At 42.8% G+C, this 24,045-nt stretch overlaps 1 protein-coding gene across 1 annotated transcript in view; it reads right to left on the minus strand.

The window, feature by feature from the left end:
* Window positions 1-3,909: 3,909 nt before the first annotated feature.
* ABCE1 (ATP binding cassette subfamily E member 1) overlaps window positions 3,910-24,045 on the minus strand; it is a 32,015-nt gene continuing 11,879 nt past the window's right edge. The window contains exons 4-18 of the mRNA XM_074993252.1: window positions 22,453-22,550; window positions 20,534-20,651; window positions 19,406-19,543; window positions 19,160-19,229; window positions 15,781-15,877; window positions 14,689-14,778; window positions 13,857-13,978; window positions 10,565-10,786; window positions 9,442-9,501; window positions 9,299-9,357; window positions 8,994-9,104; window positions 8,758-8,900; window positions 8,541-8,663; window positions 4,730-4,841; window positions 3,910-4,446 (exon numbers count right to left, since the gene is read on the minus strand). Of these exons, the coding sequence (XP_074849353.1) occupies window positions 4,399-4,446; window positions 4,730-4,841; window positions 8,541-8,663; window positions 8,758-8,900; window positions 8,994-9,104; window positions 9,299-9,357; window positions 9,442-9,501; window positions 10,565-10,786; window positions 13,857-13,978; window positions 14,689-14,778; window positions 15,781-15,877; window positions 19,160-19,229; window positions 19,406-19,543; window positions 20,534-20,651; window positions 22,453-22,550 (1,611 nt within the window). The 3' untranslated portion in view covers window positions 3,910-4,398. The remainder of the gene's footprint in view (window positions 4,447-4,729; window positions 4,842-8,540; window positions 8,664-8,757; window positions 8,901-8,993; window positions 9,105-9,298; window positions 9,358-9,441; window positions 9,502-10,564; window positions 10,787-13,856; window positions 13,979-14,688; window positions 14,779-15,780; window positions 15,878-19,159; window positions 19,230-19,405; window positions 19,544-20,533; window positions 20,652-22,452; window positions 22,551-24,045) is intronic.

The raw sequence follows: 24,045 nt of genomic DNA on the forward strand, positions 1-24,045 counted from the left end.
TGTATCAAGATCTGTCGCAAGTGGGTTTTTGCCCCTCTCACATACCTTGGAAGGCTGAGCGTGAACTTTATCCCCTGCAGGGCAGGAACCTTTGTCTACCTAAATCTATGGGGGTCCGTTTGATAGCTATTTGGTCCTGTGTCTACAGTGGCCCTTTAACTCCTCTGCCTCACTGAAGTTTACAAATACATCAGAGGGATAGAATCATAGAATGCTAGGACTGGAAGGGACCTTGAGAGGTCATTGTGTCCAGCCCCCTGCCCTCATGGCAGGACCAAGTATTGACTAGACTAGGTGCATCTAACCCACGGCCCGTGGGCTGCATGAGGCCCTGGACAGCTAGTAATGTGGCCCCACAAGATTGTAAACTTTTAACATTATTATGTCATTTATATACATTAACTACATTATATATTTTATATGCGGCCCAAGACAATTCCTCTTCACTCAATGCGGCCCAGGCAAGCCAAAAGGTTGGACACCCATGGACTAGAACTTCTCTGATAGACACTTATCTAACCTGTTCTTAAATATCTCGAGAGATGGAAATTCCACAACCTCCCTAGGCAGTTTATTCCACTGTGGCTACGTCTACACGTGCACCCAACTTCGAAATAGCTTATTTCGATGTTGCGACATCGAAATAGGCTATTTCGATGAATAACGTCTACACGTCCTCCAGGGCTGGCAACGTCGATGTTCAACTTCGACGTTGCTCAGCCCAACATCGAAATAGGCACAGCGAGGGAACGTCTACACGCCAAAGTAGCACACATCGAAATAAGGGAGCCATGCACAGCTGCAGACAGGGTCACGGGGCGGACTCAACAGCAAGTCGCTCCCTTAAAGGGCCCCTCCCAGACACACTTTCATTAAACAGTGCAAGATACACAGAGCCAACAACTAGTTGCAGACCCTGTATATGCAGCACGGACCCCCAGCTGCAGCAGCAGCAGCCAGAAGCCCTGGGCTAAGGGCTGCTGCCCACGGTGACCACAGAGCCCCGCAAGGGCTGGAGAGAGAGTATCTCTCAACCCCCCAGCTGATGGCCGCCATGGAGGACCCAGCAATTTCGACGTTGCGGGACGCGGATTGTCTACACGTCCCTACTTCGATGTTGAACGTCGAAGTAGGGCGCTATTCCCATCCCCTCATGGGGTTAGCGACTTCGACGTCTCGCCGCCTAACGTCGATTTCAACTTCGAAATAGCGCCCAACACGTGTAGACGTGACGGGCGCTATTTCGAAGTTACTGCCGCTACTTCGAAGTAGCGTGCACGTGTAGACGCAGCTTGTGTGACCACCCTGACAGTTAGGAACTTTTTCCTAATGTCCAACCTAAACCTCCCTTGCTGCAGTTTAAGCCCATTGCTTCTTGTTCTACCCTCAGAGGCCAAGAACAAGTTTTCCCCCTCCTCCTTATGACACCCGTTTAGATACCTGAAAACCACTATCATATCCCTTCTTAACCTTCTTTTTTCCAAACTAAATAAACCCAGTTCTTTCAGCCTCTCTTCACAGGTCACGTTCTCTAGACATTTGATCATTCTTGTTGCTCTTTTCTCGACCCTTTCCAATTTCTCCACATCGTTCTTGAAATGCGGCGCCCAGAACTGGACACAATACTCCAACTGGGGCCGAACCAGCGCAGAGTAGAGCGGAAGAATGACTTCTCATGTCTTCTTCACAACACACTTGTTAATGCACCCCAGGATCATATTTGCTTTTTTTGCAACAGCATCACACTGTTGACTCATATTTAGCTTGTGGTCCACTATAACCCCAAGATCCCTTTCAGCCATACTCTTCCCTAGACACCCACTTCCCATTATGTATGTGTGAAACCGACTGTTCCTTCCTAAGTGGAGCACTTTGCATTTGTCTTTATTAAACTTCATCCTGTTTACTTCAAACCATTTCTCCAATTGTACAGAGCAACCTTTCCTCTCCTGAGCCTGCAGTTTGCTTGGCTCAAAAGCCAAATGCTTTAAAATCACCCTTGTCTGTACTTGTTCCAAGGTGAATACATCTTTCTTAGACCAAAGCTGCAGGTCACACCAGTGCCTTGTACAGCAATAATATGGGCCTTAGTCTACTTGAAACACCCCACATCAGACTGCATCCTAGGATTGTATTAGTCTTTTCATTGCCATACCATGTTAGTGGCTCAGTCATCCTGGGCCACTGCAATCCAACAAACTTTCTTCTCCTGTTTCCAACTAGAGTTCCAGCTTACAGCAAAAATTCTTGGTGTTGGTCCGAGTTCATGACTTTGCACTACTAAATTGCATTCCATTTCTATTACTTCAGTTTTCAAGATTGTCCAGATCTTGTATGATGATCTAGTCCTCCCCGGTTTTGGCAGAACCTCCCAACTTCATGTTACCTTTGAATTGTTAGACTCATTTTTGGTGCCAAGTTCATTAAAGACGATATTAAAGCTGAGCCCCAAAACTGATCCTTGAGGAACTCCATTTGTAACCTCCCTTGATAAGCAGCAAGAATTTCACAGTTAAACTGAATGTAAAAGACAACAGTAGTTTAAGTGATGATATAATTCAGTTTAACCTAAACAGACATATAAGGCTGCAACTAGGATCTTTGATTTTAAAATGGAAAACAACATTTAAGGCAACTGGCTACAGAAGTGGACAGGACTGAAGAACTTACACTTGCAGTTTCAAAACATACCATAAGACCCACCTCTTCAATACTTCATTTAAAAAAAAAAATCACCGTAGAACTGACAAAATAGAGGCCAGCAGGGGTAAACTGGCTGTGCTTCCTGAACTGATCCCACCACTTTCTATAACTGCACAAACTTAACACACCACACACACACACACACACACACTATGCTGCTAAAGAGCTACACAAGTGGCTACAACTGAACAAAGAGCCCTTCGCTTAGGAAGGTTGAGGGGGAGATTTAAGCATCCTCCAACAATACATTACATACCATTTAGTACTTCTGTTTTTCTTACATCTGTATCGAGGCCAAAAACCCACCCCGTCCTTTATAAAGATATGATGCCCATAAGACCACAGGTTTCACCTCTGAAATCCAGGACTCTCACGTCCAGCATGACCACAGATGTTGCCAGCCGAGAAAGAACAGGGGCTAGCGCGGGAGCCCCTGCAGGGCTAGAAGCCAGAGCCCCCACCAGTCCTGTAGCAGTGCTGGGGCAGGGACAGGATGCTGCCACCGGTCCTGCAGCAATGCGGAAGGAGGATGAGGATGACAACATGACCCTGGAGCTCCTCCCTGCCTCACGGCTGCAGGGGCCAGGAGGCTGCCACAGCACTGGGAGCCAGAGCCCCCTTCTGGCTCCATTGCAAACACGGGAAAGGGCTGGCTGGCGCCCCATAGTAACCTGGGCTGGGGAGGGAAGCCACAGCAGCCACTGACTGCAGGGCTTTCTGCCCACAGAAGCTCTACACCTCTCCTTACCCAGCAAATTCTCTCATCTGGGACCAGTCAGGTCCCGGGCATGTCAGATCAGGGAGGTGCAACTTGTAGTTCTCATTCTTTTTGTGAAAGATGGAACCTTACTGAGCAACACAGTCTTACTTCCTAAAAACCTGCTTACATCATAAGCAGCTGGAACCAGAAACCAAAGCAGTGACTATCAACAACCCAATGCCATATCTTGTACAGTCTGTGTGTAATATGTTGTGTATTCGTTACTAATGATGTTCAGAGGTAGTATTTGTAAGTCAACCAACATTTCAGATAAGATGATCTCTCGAAATATAACGCCTTGATAGATAACACCGAAAGTATGTGAAAACTCACAGTGCAGCTATCTTACAAATTATATAAAATGTGAAAGAATATACGTTACTTGGAAAATAACGATCCAAACGTTATTAAGCACTGTGCCCTAGGGCGACTAAAGACAGCAGCCATACTTTAAATGGAGATTTATTTATGAAATCCTCAGCCAGAGTGTCAAACTTGCTTTTAAAATCAGGGCCATTTCTGTATCTTGACATTCTTTGTAAACCTTTATCTTGCACAGAAAACAGCTTTCAAAGATTTTTAAAATTGAAAACACTCATCAGCATGTGGTATGTGAATAAATTACATTTAGACTGAAAACTTCCCCTAAGTTTTGAAACAGCTGGAGGTTTATTTATATAACAATTTGACATGTATCTGGTTTTGGAAATTTACCTCAAAAATACGACCATATCACCAAAATACAGGAAGAGTGGCAGTATCTTTTGCTCAGATTAAAATATGCACTTCTAACGGCTTCTGATGTTACACACAGCAATAACATTTTAAGTCCCAGAATGAGGGGTGTTCTCATATTGAGTGTTTTTATATAACAAAGTGTTCAGATTTCAATTTGCATTTTTATAAATTGATTAAGGAGAATTCTCAGATTCCTACTAGTCATCCAAGAAAAAGTAGTTTCCACTCTTCTTTTGTTCCACATCCTTTAAAAACAAAAGAGGAAAGTTTCAGCACATTTTCCCATTTAGAAAAGTACTTGACAAACTACAGTTAATGTGCTGAATTAGAGTAGAAATTCCAGTACTAGGATCTTGGGGATAAAAATTAAAGACTAACATCAATATTCGCTTTGCCCATCAATACTGTATTGCCTGCTGTGCACCAAAGTATAAGGAAAAGTATCTAGTTATTTTTCACTTCATTACTCATTTCTCAGGCCCTTAGTAGGCAAAATTGTATTTATTCTACGATCAGGCTGTTTCTTACCTTGATTGAATTGAGTTTGTTTATTCTTGGTCTGTAATTGTTGGGGTCTCTTCTAAAAGTAATTTCAAGCTGAGACAAAAATTTATTCATACCAGCCAAGAGAGTTTGAGGACTATTAAAAAAGAGTGAGAATGGGATTAACTGATGTACAAATATGAGTTAGTACACTTCTCATGAACATATCTACTCAGACATCAAGTAAAATCTTCCATTAAGTGTCAGAAGAAGCAAGGCAGCTACATGGATATCCTGGTGTACAGAGGGTCCAAGCACTTGCAAGTTTTACTAAATATTTAATAACATTTGTTCTGCATCTCCAAAAGTCATGCCACATTGAGCCCAAATTATGTTTAATAGATCCACATTTGATCAAAATTTGAAAACTGTGATTTGTCATCTTAGTCTTAAGGAACATTAATGCAAGGATAATGACTTCAATTACTGTTACCAGTCCACATCTGTTGTTCTTGTTAATGCAGTCTAGGCTGACAATGTGAGAAAGAAATGGGGGAGCACAGGGATGGACAAATCATCTTGTTCTCTAAACAAGAAAGTAACAGATTTTCACTTGGATCCTGGGTCTGTTATGAAAACAAGCACATCTCACTCATCTTTTGTAGTAAGTTCATCACAAAAATTCAAGAGAGACAACATAAGGGTAAAGTTCTTGAATATATTTAATGCCAACCCTAAAAAGCTACGGTTAAATATAACCAGAAAAAATAAAAAAAATAGTTTTGTCACTTTAGAATTATGGGGGCATACCCTAGCATACTATCTTCCTTGAGTGCTCCATTAGGGTCTGCATTGTCCACCAGCCCCAATGATTGTTCCGCCTCAATATTATACATTTTAAATATTATATGTAACTGGGAGAGTTTAAGAAAAGGTTGATTTTCAGTAGGGCTGCTCCTAATACCTTCCATGAATAAGTTTACTATCATTCAAAATAAGGCTGTCAAGTGATTAATCATGCTTAAATTTATTAATCATACTATCAAATAGAATCCTATCCATCAAAAGTATTTTGGCTGTTTCCCATTTTTCAAATATATTAATTTTAATTAAATAGGATGAGTGTACAGTACAGACTATTTGACTGCAAACATCAGCACTGTAAAAACAGTATTTTTCAAGTCACTTAATATAAATACTGCACAGATTGAGCCTCTCTAGTATGGCACTCTCTTGTCCAACAACATCCATAATCCTGCATGATTTTAGTTAACCAGACAACCACTTACGAGTGTAACCAGGTTTCCCATGGTCCCATAAAGTCTGTTTACAGCCACCAGTCCTGGCTCTCAGTGTTCTGTGTGGTTATTTAGCTGTAATTTACCCCAAGTGTCTTCTAGGAGCCCAGTAACCAGTGAAGGTGTTACATTGCTGACCAACCCTGGTCCTGCAAATTGTCTTGTTCAGCCCTGGTCAGGTCCCAAGGGTGCTGGACTAGAGAAGTTCAACCTGTATTACAATCTCCATCATGACAGTTCAATTCATTTGAGTGAGCGGTGGGGGCTGGAAATGGCTCCTTAAAGAGCCACATATGGCTCAAAGCCACCCAGACGGCAACCCTTAGAAAATCTAATGGGGACCCATGTTTGGGTCCCTACCCATAGGTTGGGAATCCCTGCTGTAGACTGAGTGGACTGATAGGCGCTGAAGTTTCACATTGTTTTTAGAGCTGTCAATGAACATGCGTTAACATCTGCGATTAATGCATGGCAGTATTAACATGCTGAAAAATTTAATACACGTTAATCACAGGTGTTGCCTTTAATTGACAGCCCTCATGGAGAAAAGCTGAAGAAAAGGAGGCTGAGGAAGTTCTAGATGCTGGTGTGCAAGGGGGGGGCTTGCTATCCTGCTTCCCGGAGAGCCCCAACAGGTTGAGTCCTCCCACACCCCACAGGGACCCTTCACTCTGGTTCAGGAAGAGGATGACAATTGCCTCAGGCTCCACAGCCACTGCTACAGCCAGCCAAAGTTTGCATGAGTGAACACCACCCTGGTCCTCCACACAGGTCCCTAGGCGAGCTGCGAGCCCCACGTGTATGGACAGATGGGGAGGAGAATTTGGCCACTGTGCTCATAAGGCTGGGCAGTGTGTGGCCTGAGCATTCCAATTGTGAGAGGGAACCTTGGTATTAAGTGGGACTACCCAGGTCTGAGATAAAACTGGGGAGCGATATTGCACTGGCACTTTGACATGTTTCTCCAGATCTGGTTTGACACATCCCTGAGTGTGGTACCCTGGAACACCAGTTACAATCACTTGCTGCTCTTTCTTGGCTTCAGACTGGTTATGTTTTGTCTGGGAGAAATGTAGGGTTCTTTTGAAAATGTTTTTCTCTTCCCCCTGAAGGTACCCTGTCTGCACAGCTGTTTTGGCTTCTGGAAAAAACTCTCTCAGAAGTGTGACTGTGCAAGAATATGAAAATGAGGCATGAGATAGGTAAATCTGCACTTCATCTGCATTTTCAATCTCTCTCATTTGCATTCCCCTTCCAGAAGGGGAGTGCTGTGTAGACGCGGCCTCAATGAATTATATTGTGGGGAAAAAAAAAGCAAACAAACCAGGAGCATAATTAAACTACCCTTAAGTGGCAGTAGCTACGCTGGCCAATATAGATTTTCTTAAATTGTCGATGTATATATTTATCAATCTGAATTCCTTCATATGGTGGGATGCAACAAGTATTTTTGATTACCACTGTTTTTCACTAAAATATTATGAATTAAATACTGGCTCCACTGATGTCAATGGCAACATTCCTATTGACTACAATATGGCCAAACTTTTATCATATATGTCTGAAATGTCTTTTTATTCATTTTAGTTTTTTCTTTTTGTCCTGTTACTCTTAATAGGTTTTTTTGAATAATATAGTCTGGATTTTAGATATAGGCCAAATTGTGCATCTCTGTGCAAACAGAGCCCACATCCCGTCATTCAGGGTAGATAGCATTATTATTGTTTAACTGCGTGATTAATCACGATTATTTTCTTTTAATTGCTTGACAACCCTAATTGTTTTGAGTGTAGTTATGTAACAAAAATACTTTTAAAGTTGTACTTTCAAGATGAAAAGACTGCACTGCACAACATGTATGAGATTAATTTAAAAAATTAAACTTATTTTTCCAGTGCAAATATAGTACATTTTATAGTCTGTTGTAGTGAAAAAAAAAAAAAATCACACTTGAATGTAGAAAAACATCCAAAATATTTAATACATTTTAATTGTTACTCTATTGTTTAGCAGTACAGTTAAAACAGCAATTAATTTTAATTGGGATTAATAAAATTAATCGGATGAGTTAAATTTGATTAGTCAGCAACCTTAATTCAAAGCATGCTATTGATATCAAAATACGGGAACTAATTAACCACTGTATTAGAATGCCACATTTTAAGAGCTTTCCAATAACACTATTATCTTTTAGATGCCTACCCAGGTATATGGTATGTTATCATTTGGCTTGTACATCATACTCCTTATCATGCACCTGTCTAGAAATGATCCTTCATCTCATTCCTTCCTACTTTTCAAAACACATCTGAAAGTAATTCTTCCAGAGGTACATTAGCCTCTCTACAGTACCTTGTTGTGTTTGTGCTTTTTAAATACACTGACACTATTTTTGTGTTCAGATTTTTGGTATTTCTATATTGTAATTTATTTTGACTGCTGTACAGTGAATCTAGTTCCTATGGGTGTACTATATAAAATATGATTATTACTATTAATTCAGTTCTATACATTGTCTTCTGACCTTCCCCGAAATAAAGTTAACATTAGCCAGTTACCTGTTTGCAACTGTGTTCTTGGATGGAATGCCATCAAAGACAATGACACGATCTGCTAGATAGGTCGCCATGATGAAGTCATGCTCTACTACAAAGGCTGTTTTTTTAGCATGGAGTATGAAACTGAAACAGAAACAGAACAGTTGAGAGATATTTGTAAGTACAATTTTTAAAAGTTAAAGGAAGCTTTTCCTGTCCTTCCACGTACACACATTACCGTTTGACAACTCTAGCAGCCATTAGACGCTGTTCAGAGTCCAAATATGCTGAAGGTTCATCAATTAGGTAGACATCAGCAGGCTTACCAAGACAGAGAGCTAGTGCAACACGCTGCAACTCACCACCAGACAATGTCTGCACCTGTTAGGAGTAATAACGTTTAACAGTATTTAGTTGGGGGTATTAAAGAATCATAAAACATAAAAATGCTAAAATGTTCCAGTGAGTTAATACCTCCTGGTCAATGATGTTTTCTATCTGAAGAGGCTTCATCACATCAGTCACAAATTGTGGATGTGTATAAGCATCTCGGATCTTTTCGTGGAGCAGCTGCCGGACACTTCCCTATTCAAAGACAAAGTGATTACTTAAGCTTGCTTCACTGTACCACAGAGACGTAAAAAGACAAAGATCAAAATATTTAAATAGCATTTAAATGCAAAGCAGAATGGATTCTCTCGGCATCTCTATAATGGGTTTTATGTTGGAAATACATTGCATATATACAAGTGTAAGTGACACAAAGACCCTAAACTTACCGTGGACTTAGGACTGATCTTCTGTGGCTTGTAACTGACATTTAGAACTGGTACTTCACCTAAAATATAGGCATGTAGTCAAAGCAATGGCCACTGAAATAAAATGGTCAAAATATGCTTTGAATTGATATATTAAACAATACCTCCTTCATCAGGCGCAAGTCTTCCTGCAAGCATTCTGATAAATGTAGTTTTGCCAGTTCCTAACAAACAGATGTTTCATGTTATATACAGGAAGTTACTTTAGACTGTCACTCTAGTAACTCACAGAAAGCTTCTGAGATTAGTTAATACCTTCAATAGCATTATGTTAAAATACGAGCAACTTTTTATATTTACACACACACACACACACACACACACACACACACACACAAAAATAAATGTGAATTCTCAAAGTACTCTGTCAAGAGCTGGCCAGTCACATGATTTTGGGGTTTGTTCTTATTTTTAGTTGTTAAACTGCATCACAAAAACCATCTAAAAATACAATTAATCTAAATGTTACTTTCCCAGGCCACTGATATAGTTCCTATGGATGCAGAGCTAGCAGAAGATCATAACTAGGGGAGCTGGTCCATAGGATAAATTTCTGTATTAATGCAGCCCACACACGAAAATAACTTACTAATAAAACATTTTAGAAGGAACTCGGAGTGATAACTCTTAGCCCAAAAATTGCCATTTTCCTGTACATAGTTCTGAGTGACAGTAATACATTTTACTGAATTCTTTTATAAGTTCAAAGTCCTTGTGGGACTGGCTAACAGATCAGTATGAGTGTATGTTGGTATTGAAGGCAGTGTATAAACTCTTGTGGATAGTACTGGACTGGGACTTAGGAGACCTGGATTCTAGACCCTGCTCAGAAACCTTGGGCTCGTCGATTCATTACTCAGTGCCTCAATTTTTTTTCCCTGTAAAATGGAGATAACGAGGCTTTTACCTCTTTTGTAAAGCACTTTGAGATCTATAAAAAGATCTTATGAAAACAGCAAGGTATTATTACAGACTTATGAGAGTACTTTTGTTACACGTGCATAAATAGGGTAAGTTTAAAACTTGAAACTTCACTAACTTGAGTAAGGAAGTTCTGCCCTTAGGTTGCATGCACAATGTCCGAGCTGTTGAAAGGCACTGTTTTTAATAAAATAAACTGTTCTTTTAGTTTCCTGGGCCCAGAGCTCAAGACACAGTCTTGTTTTTAATAGTATTTAGCACACGACATTAGACACACTAATTTCTACACAGGAGGATGACACTTACCATTTTCCCCTAACATAACCATGATTTCAGAGTCAGTGAATTCTCCAGCTACTATGGCTAGTTCAAATTCTCCCATTTTTTTTTTCATTCCCGGATATTTATACATACACATCTTTTTAACTTCTTCTTCATTAGCTGTCTCAGCCACTTTAAAAACCAGAGACGCATCTCGAAATCGTAAATTCTCTGTTGGAACATAACCATCCAAGAAAATGTTTATACCTGTAAAGAAAAAAAGTGAGCTACATTAGTAAAATCATTTGTAAAAAGATACCTAAAACTGTGTGGACATTCAGTACTTGATTGCAAGTATCAGGCCAGGGACTGATAATGATGAAGACTGCATTTTAGCCACAGGTACAGATTCACAGCTTGTGACCTGTCCATGACTTGTACTATATACCCCTAACTCGGGGCAGGATGTGTGTGGGTGGGTGGGGCGGCCCCAGTCCTAAGCCCCCCTCCCACTCCCAAACTGCACTAGCAATAACTGCTGCAGCTAGCCCCAGGCAGCCCTGGAGCCAACCCCATCAGCCCCTGAAGTCACAGAATCTGACAGACACACAGCCTTAACAATGACTGAGGCCCTGAGTCCTGTGTAGCATGTTAGACTCAAATTATTTTATAAGACTTCTCATTAACAAGGTAATGGAAATTACACAGCAAAGCTAAAAGAATCTTTTCACAAACTTAAATAACTAAAAATCTCAAATGTATAATCAATGCATTTTATTTTTTCAGTGGTAACACTCAAGCTAGACAAAACCCTGAAAACCGAGTTTGCAGGGAATTGGTTTTGTTCCACTAAAAAAAAGTTTAAATTTTACATGAACCAGAAGTTTTAAAAATAGTCAAACCCCATCACTTGGGCTGTGTCTACACTTACAAAAAACTTCGAAATGGCCATGCTCATGGCCAAACCGAAGAATACTAACGAGGCGCTGAAATGACTATTTAGCGCCTCATTAGCATGCCACCAGCTGCAGCACTTCAAAAGTGTCACTGGTCACTTGTCCACGGCTCGTCTACATGGGGGTCCTGCCAACATCAAAATCCCCTTATTCCTATCACCTTTCGTAAAGGACCCCCATGATGAGCCACCCGGGAGTGAACTGGCCAACAGCATGTTAATGAGCTGCTGAATATTCATTTCAGTGCCTGATTAGTATTCTTCGATTTGACTATGAGCATGACCATTTTGAAGTTTTCTGTAAGTGTAGATGTAGCCCTGGTGTTCCCAAAACAAAAGTTGCTCCACATAACCCAGATACGTTTAAACAGGTTAAGTTTACAACATTGCAGGAAACTGACATAATTATGAATAGTGATATTTAAATAAGAATGGAGCTCAACAAAATTTGTACCTTCCCCCTATTACAGGTTACTTTAATCTTTGCTGCCCTGAATCTCTAAAGATCTTCCTTTAGCTGTTTCCATTTCTTCATTGTCTTGAATGCAGCCTAGATAAAGAGTTGGTTAAGTCAGTATGGCCTGACAACTGTTTGATAGCTTTCTGACTGTAGCAGTTAATGGAGGAATAAAGTGTGTGATTTTTTCTTTGACTCTAGATAGACTTGTTTCCAGAGGGTGACCAGTTCAGTAGAATTCAATTTTTCAACCCACTGTCCTGTCTATTGTTTTTGGGGCAGGGAAGGTGTTTCTCTTACCTCTTTGTTTAAATTCCTAGCCTGCAAATAATTCATGGTATCAAACTCATTCTATACAGGGAAAGCCAGACTGAAGACTGGGGCACAAGTTTAGGACTATATGTAAACCTTGCTAACACACTAGAACAGCAGCATCCAATGCACTCCCTGTTCGCCACATGTGGGGAATGAGGCAGCAGGATGTGATAAATGCAGCTCAGGAGAGTCGCACACGTGGGGAGCCCCTCCCACTGCTCCGCAAATACGTCCCACCACTTGGTGGGAGAAGCACGTGGCGTCAGCTTCAGGCTGCAGACTTCTGCAGCCCTGCACAATGGTGTAAATTCAGCCATGGGGCAGTGGTTCCAGTGAGTAATCTTGCAAGGTGGGTGGGGGGAGGCATGCAGCAATCCATTCAATTTTATTTGGACGCCAGTGCACTAGAACTTCCACCATTGTCAACAAAAGCTTTGCACAAAAAGCCATGTTAGAATATGGCCCTTATCATAATTAAACATGCAGTTAATAATTAACTATTTTATTATTATATTCAGCATACCTTCGTATGAAGATATGGTCAGCCTACAACCACCAATATTTTTGCTACTTATTTCTTCCCCTCACAGGGGCCTTTGAATTTTTCTACATAGTAATGGGATGACCTGCGGCTGGCTCACATAAGCTACCCACAGGCTGAGAAACCCTACACTGCAATTTTGGAGATCCATTGCATGAACCTTGTGAGCCTAACACAACTGACAGAGGCCAGCCATGGTTTAAGTGCAGTGTAAGCCTGCCACAAGCTGTCCTCCTTCCTGTGCGGCAGCTCCCAGTTTCAACAGTCTCCTCCTGGTGGCCCCACCACAGAGCTGCTGCAGCCAGGATGGGGAAGTGCCCTCTTTGCCATCCCCAAGAGGGAGCTTCCCAGAAAAGCCTGAGTCCCACCCCCCTGCCTCACCTGGAACCCCTCCCTAAAGCCCCGAGCACCCCTCTGCACCCTAAAGCCCCATCCAAAGCTCACACCCGTCCCTCCTGCACCACAACCTCTAGCCTTGAGTCCCTCCCTTCTGCATCCCAAATCCCTGTCCCACCCTTGAGCCTCCATCCCTAGCAGAATCCTCACACTCCTGCACACAGCCCTGAGGTCCCTCCCACATTCAGGACTCCTTAAGAACATAAGAACATAAGAACATAAGAATGGCCATACTGGGTCAGACCAAAGGTCCATCAAGCCCAGCATCCCATCTGCCGACGGTGGCCAATGCCAGGTGCCCCAGAGAAGGAGAACAGAAGACAAGTGATTTATCTCCTGCCATCCATCTCCTGCCCTTGTTATGAAGGCTAGGGCACCATACTTTATCCCTGGCTAATAGCCATTTATGGACCTGACCTGCAAAAATTTATCAAGCTCTTTTTTAAACCCTAATAGAGTCCTGGCCTTCACAGCCTCCTCGGGCAAGGAGTTCCACAGGTTGACTGTGCGCTGTGTGTGCGCTCCTTAGCTCTACACCTGCCAAAAGAAATATGTTCTGTGCACCAGTATGAAGGTAGTATGCTGCACATCACCTCCACATTAGCGCGCACAAGAAAATTCATTCAGCTAAAGGATGGGAAAACATTAAGAGGGAATGCTGGTCAAGATTTACCTTCTCTTACACTGAAAGGCATAGTGACGACACCATAAGCACTTGGTACACCATACAGGCAGCAGATGAAGTCAGAGAGATAATCTAATACACTTAGATCATGCTCTACAACAATGATATATCTGAAAAATAAAATAAAAATCAAACCAAAATTCCTTGTTAAACTTCAACCAAAAAACCAAACCAAAACAAAAAACCCATGTTGTGTGCGTGCGCGTGCATATTTGTTTCTTTCCATGGAAAAAAAAGTTTGATAAAAATGAGTAAACACACTTGAGATTTTTAGAACTGGTCTCACACACAAAAGAAATCAATACTTTGGTAATTTAACGATACAATGTGGCTTTTGGTTTTTGGTGTGGATTTTTTGTTTGATGCCAATAAGAGTAGCATCCAAACTTCTCACAGTGCAAACGTTTTATTAAATACTCAATAAATGGATACTGAGAGTAACAACCCTGGACATTTACTCTCCACTTGAGTTGAAGGCTTCTTTGCATAAAGCAGCTGAAAAAAAGAGTTTGGTTCGTGGAAGAAAAAGCCATAACTATTTGAATGATGTAAACACTTGAAAGAAACGAGAGAGGGGTGAAATAGTAAATAGCAGTGGGGTGTGGGGAATTAAGAAAAGGAAAATTTAAGATGAATATAAACAAAAATAATCCTAACAATGTGATCTGCTGAATGGTTTTCAACAGTAAACTAGACAAAACACATTAGAAAATATACTCTAAACAATCTGCATTAGCAAAGACAGTAAAGAATCATTCAGTAAATATCTGAACCGAAATCTAATGACATGAAAATCTTACCTAAAAAAATTTATACTTACCTGTCTGGGTTTATTAAAGACCGAATAGTAATGGCAGCCTTCAGACGCTGCTTAACATCTAGGTAGCTAGAAGGTTCATCAAACATGAAGCTATCCCAAAGAGAGAGAGAGGGCAATATCAATAAAAATACATTTAAACCTTCATTTCTACCGTATCTTTTAAAATCTAACCTGTAAGCCATCTAAATTTACCCTTAAAGTGATAGTTTAAAATGTTGCTCTTAACAGAATTATTTTCTCCAGTGTCCTTTGCCGTCTTCACTGATTCTTCTGCCAACTACCATGTAAGGTTGTTAAACAGTCCACATTAACTATTCCCTTGCCAAAAATTCTGGCACAGCTCTACGATGTTAGATAGAAAGTCAGCTATTTTAGCAATCCCGTGACTTCTAATTCACTTTAATAATTTAAGCAGCCTTGTGATGTGCATTGCAAAGTGCAAAAACACCAATATTAGGAGACTAGTACAAAGGCTTCCTCCAAATTAGAAAACCACCAATCTTCTGATTTTGTTTTCCTGCCCTCAGTGACAGCTGAAGTCAAGAACCACTTGGAAGGGACTAAATGAAGAGGGGAGGGGATCTTGGTGATGATGGATTAGGAGAAGCAGCAGTAGCTTGTCTGTGAATGGACGTAACAGTAATTTCCTGATTGTAAGACATGAAGAAAGATAACATTCCCCAGGGGGTGGGCACCTTCCCATGCTTTTCTGAATCAAGCCGGGTTAAGAGGTGCGCATTGTCTAACAGGATATCTTTCCTATCCACTCCTTTCATGTAGGAATATTATGAAGTAGCAATAATAAACCTTGGCCTAGGCAGACCCTAAACTGCAGAGGTCTTTGCTACATGTGAGAGAGGATGAAAGAGGAATGATCAAAAAGGATTTCTGAGAAAGAATCCCAGACCCCAGTTGTGGAGGGACTAGTAAAATAAATGGGTGAAAAGAGTTCATCCAAAAAAGATACCTCTAGGTGCTACCATCCATCTCCTACAGATGAAAAATTCCCGCACTCTAACAGTAAACACTTTTAGCACAAATCCTGAAACAGCCTTTCAGACTGAAGGTGCAATAGAAGCAAATAGAACATACATATCAGCCCTCTGAATGCAAACGACAGCACAAGCAAATCTCTGAAGTTCTCCTCCTGAAAGGTCTTCAATGTTTCGTTCTTTCAAGTGAGTTAAATCTGGAGACAAAGACAATTTGTTATGTCAAACACATGTAAATTAAATGAGATGATAAATATCCTACTTTGAAACAAATTTGACAATTTTATGAAATAAAAAGGTAAATTGCAAAGCCTCTTCATATGTCACACATGTAGGGATCATAATAATAATTACAAAAGCCATAGCAAGGTGTAAAATTATCAGCAACATTAAGTGGTAAATTTGTACTATTGCTTGTCTTCATGCACATGGATCAAACATCCAGTTTTGGTGGTTGTTCTTGGATCTGTGCTTGAAGAAGTCTAAAAACCTTTTTATTCCCATTACCAGTCAATAGTTCAAAAACCTGCTAAAGTAATATAAACCATTAGGTCTTATTTGAAAGCTGAGGATTTTTCATCTTTGGGATAGTATTTTTTAGCTTCAGTGATTCTCAAGGAAGAAGGTGCTAAGACCTCTTTGGAATTGATTCAGTGAGGGTAACATGTAAAATAGAATTAATCCAAAATCTTCCAAGCTTTAAAAATTAATATTCTGTGGAACCCCGGGTTCCACAATGATGTAATTTATTAGTTTCTAATCAAGATTTGCAAAATACTAGACATCAAAAGTGCCACTAGCAGTTATTGTTTGGAATTCATCCAGAAATGAATATATTAAGTCCTGGCCAACTTCAGACCAATATACATTTTAATCCTTGAACTAGCCAAAGTTTTCCTTCATCTTAGACAGTGATCATTTAATTTTTAATCAATATGTGAATTACTCAAAACTCTTTGAAAAGACACTTTATGAACCATGGTCTCACCAATTATTTGTCTATTTTTAGGGTTGTCAAGGGGTTAAAAATAAATTGCTATTAATCACACAATTAAAAAAAATTAATCGTGATCAAGTGCACTGTTAAACAATAAGAATATACTCTATTAGGATGTAGGTGGTACTGCAGACTTGAAGTGCTTCTATGGTATTGGAACTCAGTCTTGCAATACCTACAGATAACAGCCCCTTCAGACAAAGAACCATCTGAAGTGTTGCAAACATAAACCACCCATTCGAAAGACCTGAACTGTTGCCGATTTGCTCCATTAACTTTGTCTGATCATGAAAACAGATCATGAAAACAAAGCAGAACTGTATCAATGCCTGGAATAATTTAATACTCTTCTGTGTAATCAATATATTTGTGTCCTGCGCAAGAGAGTCCTTTTTTTAATCTCAGCCCCGGCTGTGGGCAGCACAGGGCTGGAGGTCAGTAGACTCTGCTGTGGGCAGTGCAGAGTTGAGGGGCCTCAGCCCCCAACTGCATGCGGCACAAGGTTCAAGGTCGCCTCCCAAGCTCAGAGGAGTGGTCAGTCCCTGGGATGGGGGTGGGGGAATGGAGAGAAAACACCACCATGCACAGTGCAGAGTTTGGGCAGTGGGGACTCAGTCCCAGAATCAATGTGGTGGGAAGGTCAGTCCCAGCCCCAGGATGCCAAGAGGCTTGGGTGAGCCTTGCAAGGGGAGGGACCACCTGGGCAAGCTCCCCAGGCTGTTTTATTTTTAAAAATATGGTCATGTGGGAGGGCAGAGGGATGGGTAGGGTGACCACAATTCCCTATGCTAAATACAGGACACCTGGCTCCCAGGGATGGGGGGCTGCTGTCTCATGTCACAGCTCCCCAACAATGGAGGCTATTGTCCCATGGTGGGACACTAGAGAGGGGGGCTCCACAGCCACAACGCAGGGATTCCAGGGATGAGCCACAGGGGATGGGAGCAGAAGCCTCCTGGCTGGTGGGGGAGGAGACACCTAGGACGGAGGCCAGTCTGCTGCCCTGCAGGTGGGAGCTCCCCAGCTGTGGGGACTGCCACATTGTTGAGAGAAGCAGGATCCCCTGGCCGCAGGGGCTGCTGACCCACTGTGAGGGAGTTCCTTGGATGCAGTGTGCAGGCTGCCCTGAGAGGGAGGGGGAATTCCCTGGCTGTGGGGACTGCTGCCTCACTGTGGGGCATCAGGAAGGGAGTAGCTGCCCCATGCATCAGAGCACCAGAAACAGGGCTTCTGCCCCACGAGAAGGGAGTTCCGTGGCCGCTGCTGCCCCACAGGGGAGGGAATGCGTTCCCAGGTTACCTCCCCATGGGAGAGCTCCCCAGCTGTGGGACTACTAGCCCAATGCAGGGCACCAGGAAGGCGGTTGCCACGGGGCGGTGGGCGCTCCATGGCTGTGGCAGCTGCTGAACCCGGCCACCAGGAATGGGGCTGCTGCCTCACAGGTTACAGGGAGAGCTTCCCAGCTGTGGGAGCTGCTGGGGCTCTTGGCTGCAGGGCTGCTGTTGTGCTGTGGGCACCAGGAATGGGTCTGCTGCTCTACAGATGGTCTCCCCACTCCCTTAGGTATTCTGGGCATGGGGGAGGGGCAGAGGAGTGGCATGATATTCCCCTCACAAACTTATGCTAGTAAAACTCTGCTGGGCTGGCTTCTGATGCTGTGCTTGTGTGCTGCAGCTGGGATTGTTCCCATATGCCCTCTGGTGGCAGTTTGCATTATTATTACACCTTACCAGAGACCTCTGATGCAGCTCCCTCTGCAACTGTGTTAATTACTTTAACACGTTAATTGTGCCCTGTGTTAATCCCAGGTGTTAATGCGAAATAACTAATAGCCCAATTTATTTTAAAAAGTCAGTTACAAAAAATGTTCCCTGTAAAACATGCGGAAGCACAGCAATCTGATGTGCCTTACAAAGGGACTGGGAGCACCCCTCCTTTGTCAGAAACAAGCTCAGGGCTGGTTGGCTGGGGATAAATTTGTGCATGGAACCAGGTGAGGGGGGTTCAGATGAGCTCAGGGGCATTGGTCCAGGTTAGCACAGACATTGGAGCTACAGCCTGAGGGGCCAAAGCACCCTTACCCAAGAGCTGGCAAGAGAGGGAATAATGGGTATAGGCCCTTCCTAAGCACATCTGGCAGGGTGGGATCCTGAAAGACCCACCCTGAAGGAAGCTGGGCACACACTCTTCGCTGGGTTGCTAAGCTTGCTGCTGGAAAATTCACTGCTTCCCTTTAGAACCCCAAGTATGGCAGGGAAAGGGAATATATAAGTGCTATTGGGCCAGAGCCACCGTAGGTAAGTCACCATATATGGCCACAATCTCTCCTGTATACACTCCTCACTTAAATGTGAAATCTTGCTCAAGATAGCCAGGGTCTACAAGCAGGACAAAAATGCAGCATTCAGCAGAGTTTGTAGCCTGGTCAAAAAAAAAAAAAAAAAAAACCCACAAAACCCACCCAGAGGGAACATAAGCTTACCAAGCTGCTGGCATACAATAGTTTGTGTGTCAGTTTCATCCTTCCTGTCCAAAATAGACCCAACTGTCCCCTGCCATGATAAAAGCAAGAATTAAAAAATTCCGTAATATTTAAGCATTCAGCTATTGCAAATATAACTCAATATGAGCCTTTAAGGATAAAATACACTATGTACAAATGTTGTGCTTTTAATGGGTTAATTGAAAGACATTTCTCAGGTTCTCTCTAACTGGTATAATTTCTTACCTTGGCAGCTTTAGGGATCTGGTCCACATACTGAGGTTTGATGATAGCCTTAAGGTCATCTTCCAAGATTTTGGTGAAATAATTTTGCAACTCAGATCCTCGAAAGTAAGTCAAGATTTCTTGCCAATCAGGTGGGTCCTACAGAAAAATTAGGTACTGGGACTTACGAGAATTTTAAAAATACAAATTCATCTAAGCTATTTGTAGATCTAAAAATAAATGGAAAAGCTTGAACTTTAAGGATCTCTAAACACAACGTGAGTAGACCAAGATACATGCAATAAAAAGAGAACGGCCCACCAAAGGTCAGTCACTACTTCACTTACTTGCTATGCTTTCCCTTCAACAGTTAATGACATGAAACACCTTAAGCTGTAAAAGGAGTGCAGGTCCTTGTACTGTTTCAGGTGTGTGATGTCACTTATTCTTTCAAGAGAAAGCACCCTAAAAAGGTCTTGGCAGCAGAGAACACAGACTATCTTCAAGAAACAAAGTGAAAGGGATGTAAGTATCGGAATACAAATTTGTTTTAATAAGCTAGTGCCAGAAGTCAACCCACTTCACATGGAATGATGGGCACGGGTCACTATTTCTCAATTCATTCAAACACTTAACTTTATACATTAGTTTAAGGTTACCCAGGCTAAACGACAGGGTTAGTCTAATGAAGTTTCACTTCATAGAAAAAGATTCAAGAAAACCTAGTTCTCAGCAGATATTCCCAAAAGATGAAAGTAAGAGAAGACAAAAACAGATCAAATTTAGCACGTGCAAAAAATTGTTAAAAGGAAACTGCAACTCCTGGTTGTCTTGAGAAGTTTAACTGTGCCCTCATGGGAAACTGGATTGGAGGCGAAGTATTAGTTTGTTATTCCCAAAATGAAACCCATCTCCAAGAGAACCAGAGCTGGAAAACCCAAATATATCATTGTGAAAGTGGATTAATAGCACAGTGACCTTTAACACTTTACCTACTGCTGCCTGTGCTTCACTACATTTCACCAGAGTTTGAGCGACATGAAGCACTGACAGAAATGTGACAACTACATGAAAAAGTTGCAAGGAAACACAGAGCATATTATCAAGAAACCATAATCACCGATTTCCCAAGTTCTATTTTATACATACGTCATATTTTCCTAGGTTCGGCTTCTGTTTTCCAGCTAAAATTTTCAAGGCAGTTGATTTTCCAATACCATTGGTTCCAACCAATCCCAGTACTTCACCTGGTCGGGGAATAGGCAACCTGCATATAAAGTCATATATTCAGCGAAATCCAATATTATCACCACAATTAAAAGCAAAATTTCTTCTTAAACTTATTTTTAAAAATACACTTGCTGAGTGATTCAACCCATTTCAGGTGTCTCCACCTCCATACTGCTTGAAATTAAAAAGTTTTCCCCTTTATTTTTGGCTGTATTTTTAAAACTACAGGTTACACCTCTGAAATCTGGTATTCTCTTGTCCAGCAACATCCCTCGTCTGGCACGACCATGGATGTTGCCAGATGAGGGAGTAGTGACTGGCGCAGAAGACCCTGCAGGCTTGGAGCCAGAGCCCCTGCCTGTCCTGTGGCAGCACAAGTGGGCTGGGGTGGAGCCCCTGCCTGTCTCCAGCAGTGCGGAGATCCAGGGACCAGAGCTCCTAACAGGGCAGGAGCCCCCACTGGTCCCACAACAGCAGGGGGCCAGGGCAGGAACCCCCACCGGTGCTGCAGCAGCACCAAGGCTGGGCCAAGAGCAGTAGTGAGGCCAGGAACCAGGAGATCCTGGCTGTCCCATGGCAGCAGGGGCTGGGAAGCTGCCGTGAGAGCTGGAGCCCCATGGCAGCCTGGGCTTGGGAGAGAGACTGCAGGCTGGAGCTGCAGCAGCCCCTAATCACAGGACTCTCCCCCATCATCCAGCAAATTCTCTTGTCTGAGACCAGTCAGGTCCTGGGCATACTAGATAAGGGAGGTGCAACCTGTATTGTTAGACCACAATCAAACACTAATGACTCCAAGTTTATCATCTTCATCTTCTTTCAAAGAAAAATCACTTCAAAGTAACACGCTTGTGCTCCAGCTTCTTTATGACGACAGCTAACAGACAGAGTAAGAAAATATTTCAGGAGAGAAAGCAGAGGCATGGGACTTGGAACACTGATCTCAGGTCTGCCCAAAGTCATGCAAGAAGTCTGGGTCTAGGGATCGGACAATCTACCTAAGTTTCACTACCTATAAAATTCAAGAGCTGTGAAGATAAATTTACTGATGTCTGTAAGAAGCTGACACACTAAAATGAGAACTACCATAAAAATGCATAAACTAATAAAAAGCTCTGATTCCAGGGTGGTGCCAGAATCAGAGTGCAGGAAGGGGCTCTGGGCTGGGACCAAGGATCCAGAGGACAGGAGGTATGTTAGGGCTGGGGCAGGGAGTTGGAGGGTGTGATGCAGGCACAGGGCTCCACTTACCTTCTCAAGCAACCCCTGTACCAGCAGCGTAACTCCCCTTCTAGATAGCTATTATGTGGAAGTGCAACCAGGAGGCGCATGGGGCCCTCTGGCTCCCCCTACTTGTAGGAAATGGAGGGGAACATGCTGCTGCTTCCAAGAATGGCATGGAGCAGGGCAAGCCTGAGACCCCGCTCTTCTGCGGGAGCTTGAGGGCCGCGTTAGAAATGGCTGATGGGCTGCATGTTACCCATGGGCCATAACTTGCCCACCTCTGTCATAAGGCATTTTTCACTAGTAAAGTCAGATTCAGATTTAAAATAGTGTCAAATGACATCAATAATTGTAAATTACAGATCTTTGATTCTGTTTACTGTAACAGAAGTTCGAGGACATAACGTTTTGGCTTCATTTACCAGACACTATTTAACATTAACATCAAAAGAGACGGTATCCACAAAAAAAACCCCAGATTCATCCTGTGTCCAAAGTAATGGCAATCACATCTCCAACAACATACTAATTGGGAGTCCAAAACAGTACATACATTTTGCATTAATTTAAAATCGGATTGAATAAAATGGAGTTGGCTTGAGGAAAATAAACCATACCTGTGAAGTTTGAAGGCATTGGCACAATATCTGTGTGTTGTTTCTTTCTCCAAGTTGCTAGGTAAGTTAACAATTGACAAGGCTCCAAATGGACATTTCTGTAATTTAAATAAGCAAAATTTACTACTTGCCAATATACACTGTAACAAATTGAAGCAGAACAAATTATTCTGTAGCAAAATTCTTCAAATATTAAGTACTTCACTCCAAGCATATTGTTTATAATAGTCAGTGCTTCATGTCTTATATATAAATATTTAGTACTAACCTACAATACAATACTGTTCAACAATACAGTAAGGTCTCAGAGTATGCGAATCCACAGTACGTGACCTCTGATTCATACTTGTGCTCGTGACTTGTACTTAGGTGCTATACATGGGGCGAGAAGCGAGTGTACAGTAATCCCTTGCTTTATGTTGCTTCATGGTGCGTGAAACTTGCTTTAACACGAGTTTCACACAATGTGAAGCTGCTGGGCTCTCAGCCTGCTTGGCTTCCCATACCTGTCAGCAGCTAGGCAGGTTATGAGTCCCCTGTCTTCCAAGAGCGGAGCAGGTTCACCCCCATTAAAACCCCTGCCAGCTCAAATCCTCCCCACACTCCTGCTTCCATGGCCCCAGCTCAACCCCTCCATGCGCACCATGGCTCACCTCCAGCCATGCGCACAGGAGGCTCCACTCCAGTCCCCCACCACACCCAGGCCCCAACCTTCCCAACCACCCTGCGGCCCCAGCTCCACGCACACAGGGCTCCAAACCACCCGCCCCTCCTCCCCCCGCTCAAGCACTCCACCCCAGTGCACTCCCGTTCAAACTGCCCCCCATGGCCCCAGATCACTCCCCACCCCACATGCAGAGCTCCAGCTGTCAGCCACCAGCAGCGTGGCTCTAATTCCTTGCCAGCTTAACCCACCCCACCCCTTGCTCATTCCACCCCCCCGGCAAGCGCTGGGCTCCCAGCCACCAGTGCATGCGGGGCTCCAGCTGTCAGCTGCTGCAGACACACAAGGCTCTATCCCCTCAGCTAAACCCCTGCCCTGGTTCACCATGTTCAACCTCCCCACAACCCCCTGTGGCCTCAGCTCACACCCCGCCCCCTGTCACAGGGGACTCTGGCTTCAACCTGAGCCTAGGGCTCCCAACCCCTGGCATGTGCTGCCCTAACCCACCCCAAGCTTAACCTCCCTGCCGTCTCCCAGGGCCCCAACCCAATCCTCCCCAGCACTCCCTGACTTACGTGAAATTCAAGGTACGCGAGGGTTGCATGGCATGCAACCCTCACATAACTTGAGGGATTACTGTACCTCTAAATGCTAACTGATTTGGAATTTATTTAGCTTCTTGTCCTCAGAAAGTACATACAGAAGTGATCAGTGTTCTGGTTATTGCTTGACTAAATTCTCCTATAGATAACAACATTGATGGGTAATAGCCTCAGAAAAAACAAGCAGTTCTGTAACACCTTAAGACTAGCACATTTATTTCTTAGATAATGAGCTTTCATGGATAAGACCCACTTCTTCACATTTGGAGCAATAAGAAGAATCCAGGGTTTATCCAGCAAAAGAGGCAGGGGGAGAGGAGGAGAAGG

Source organism: Carettochelys insculpta, chromosome 4, assembly GCF_033958435.1.
Source record: "Carettochelys insculpta isolate YL-2023 chromosome 4, ASM3395843v1, whole genome shotgun sequence".
In the NCBI taxonomy this organism is placed as follows: domain Eukaryota; kingdom Metazoa; phylum Chordata; order Testudines; family Carettochelyidae; genus Carettochelys; species Carettochelys insculpta.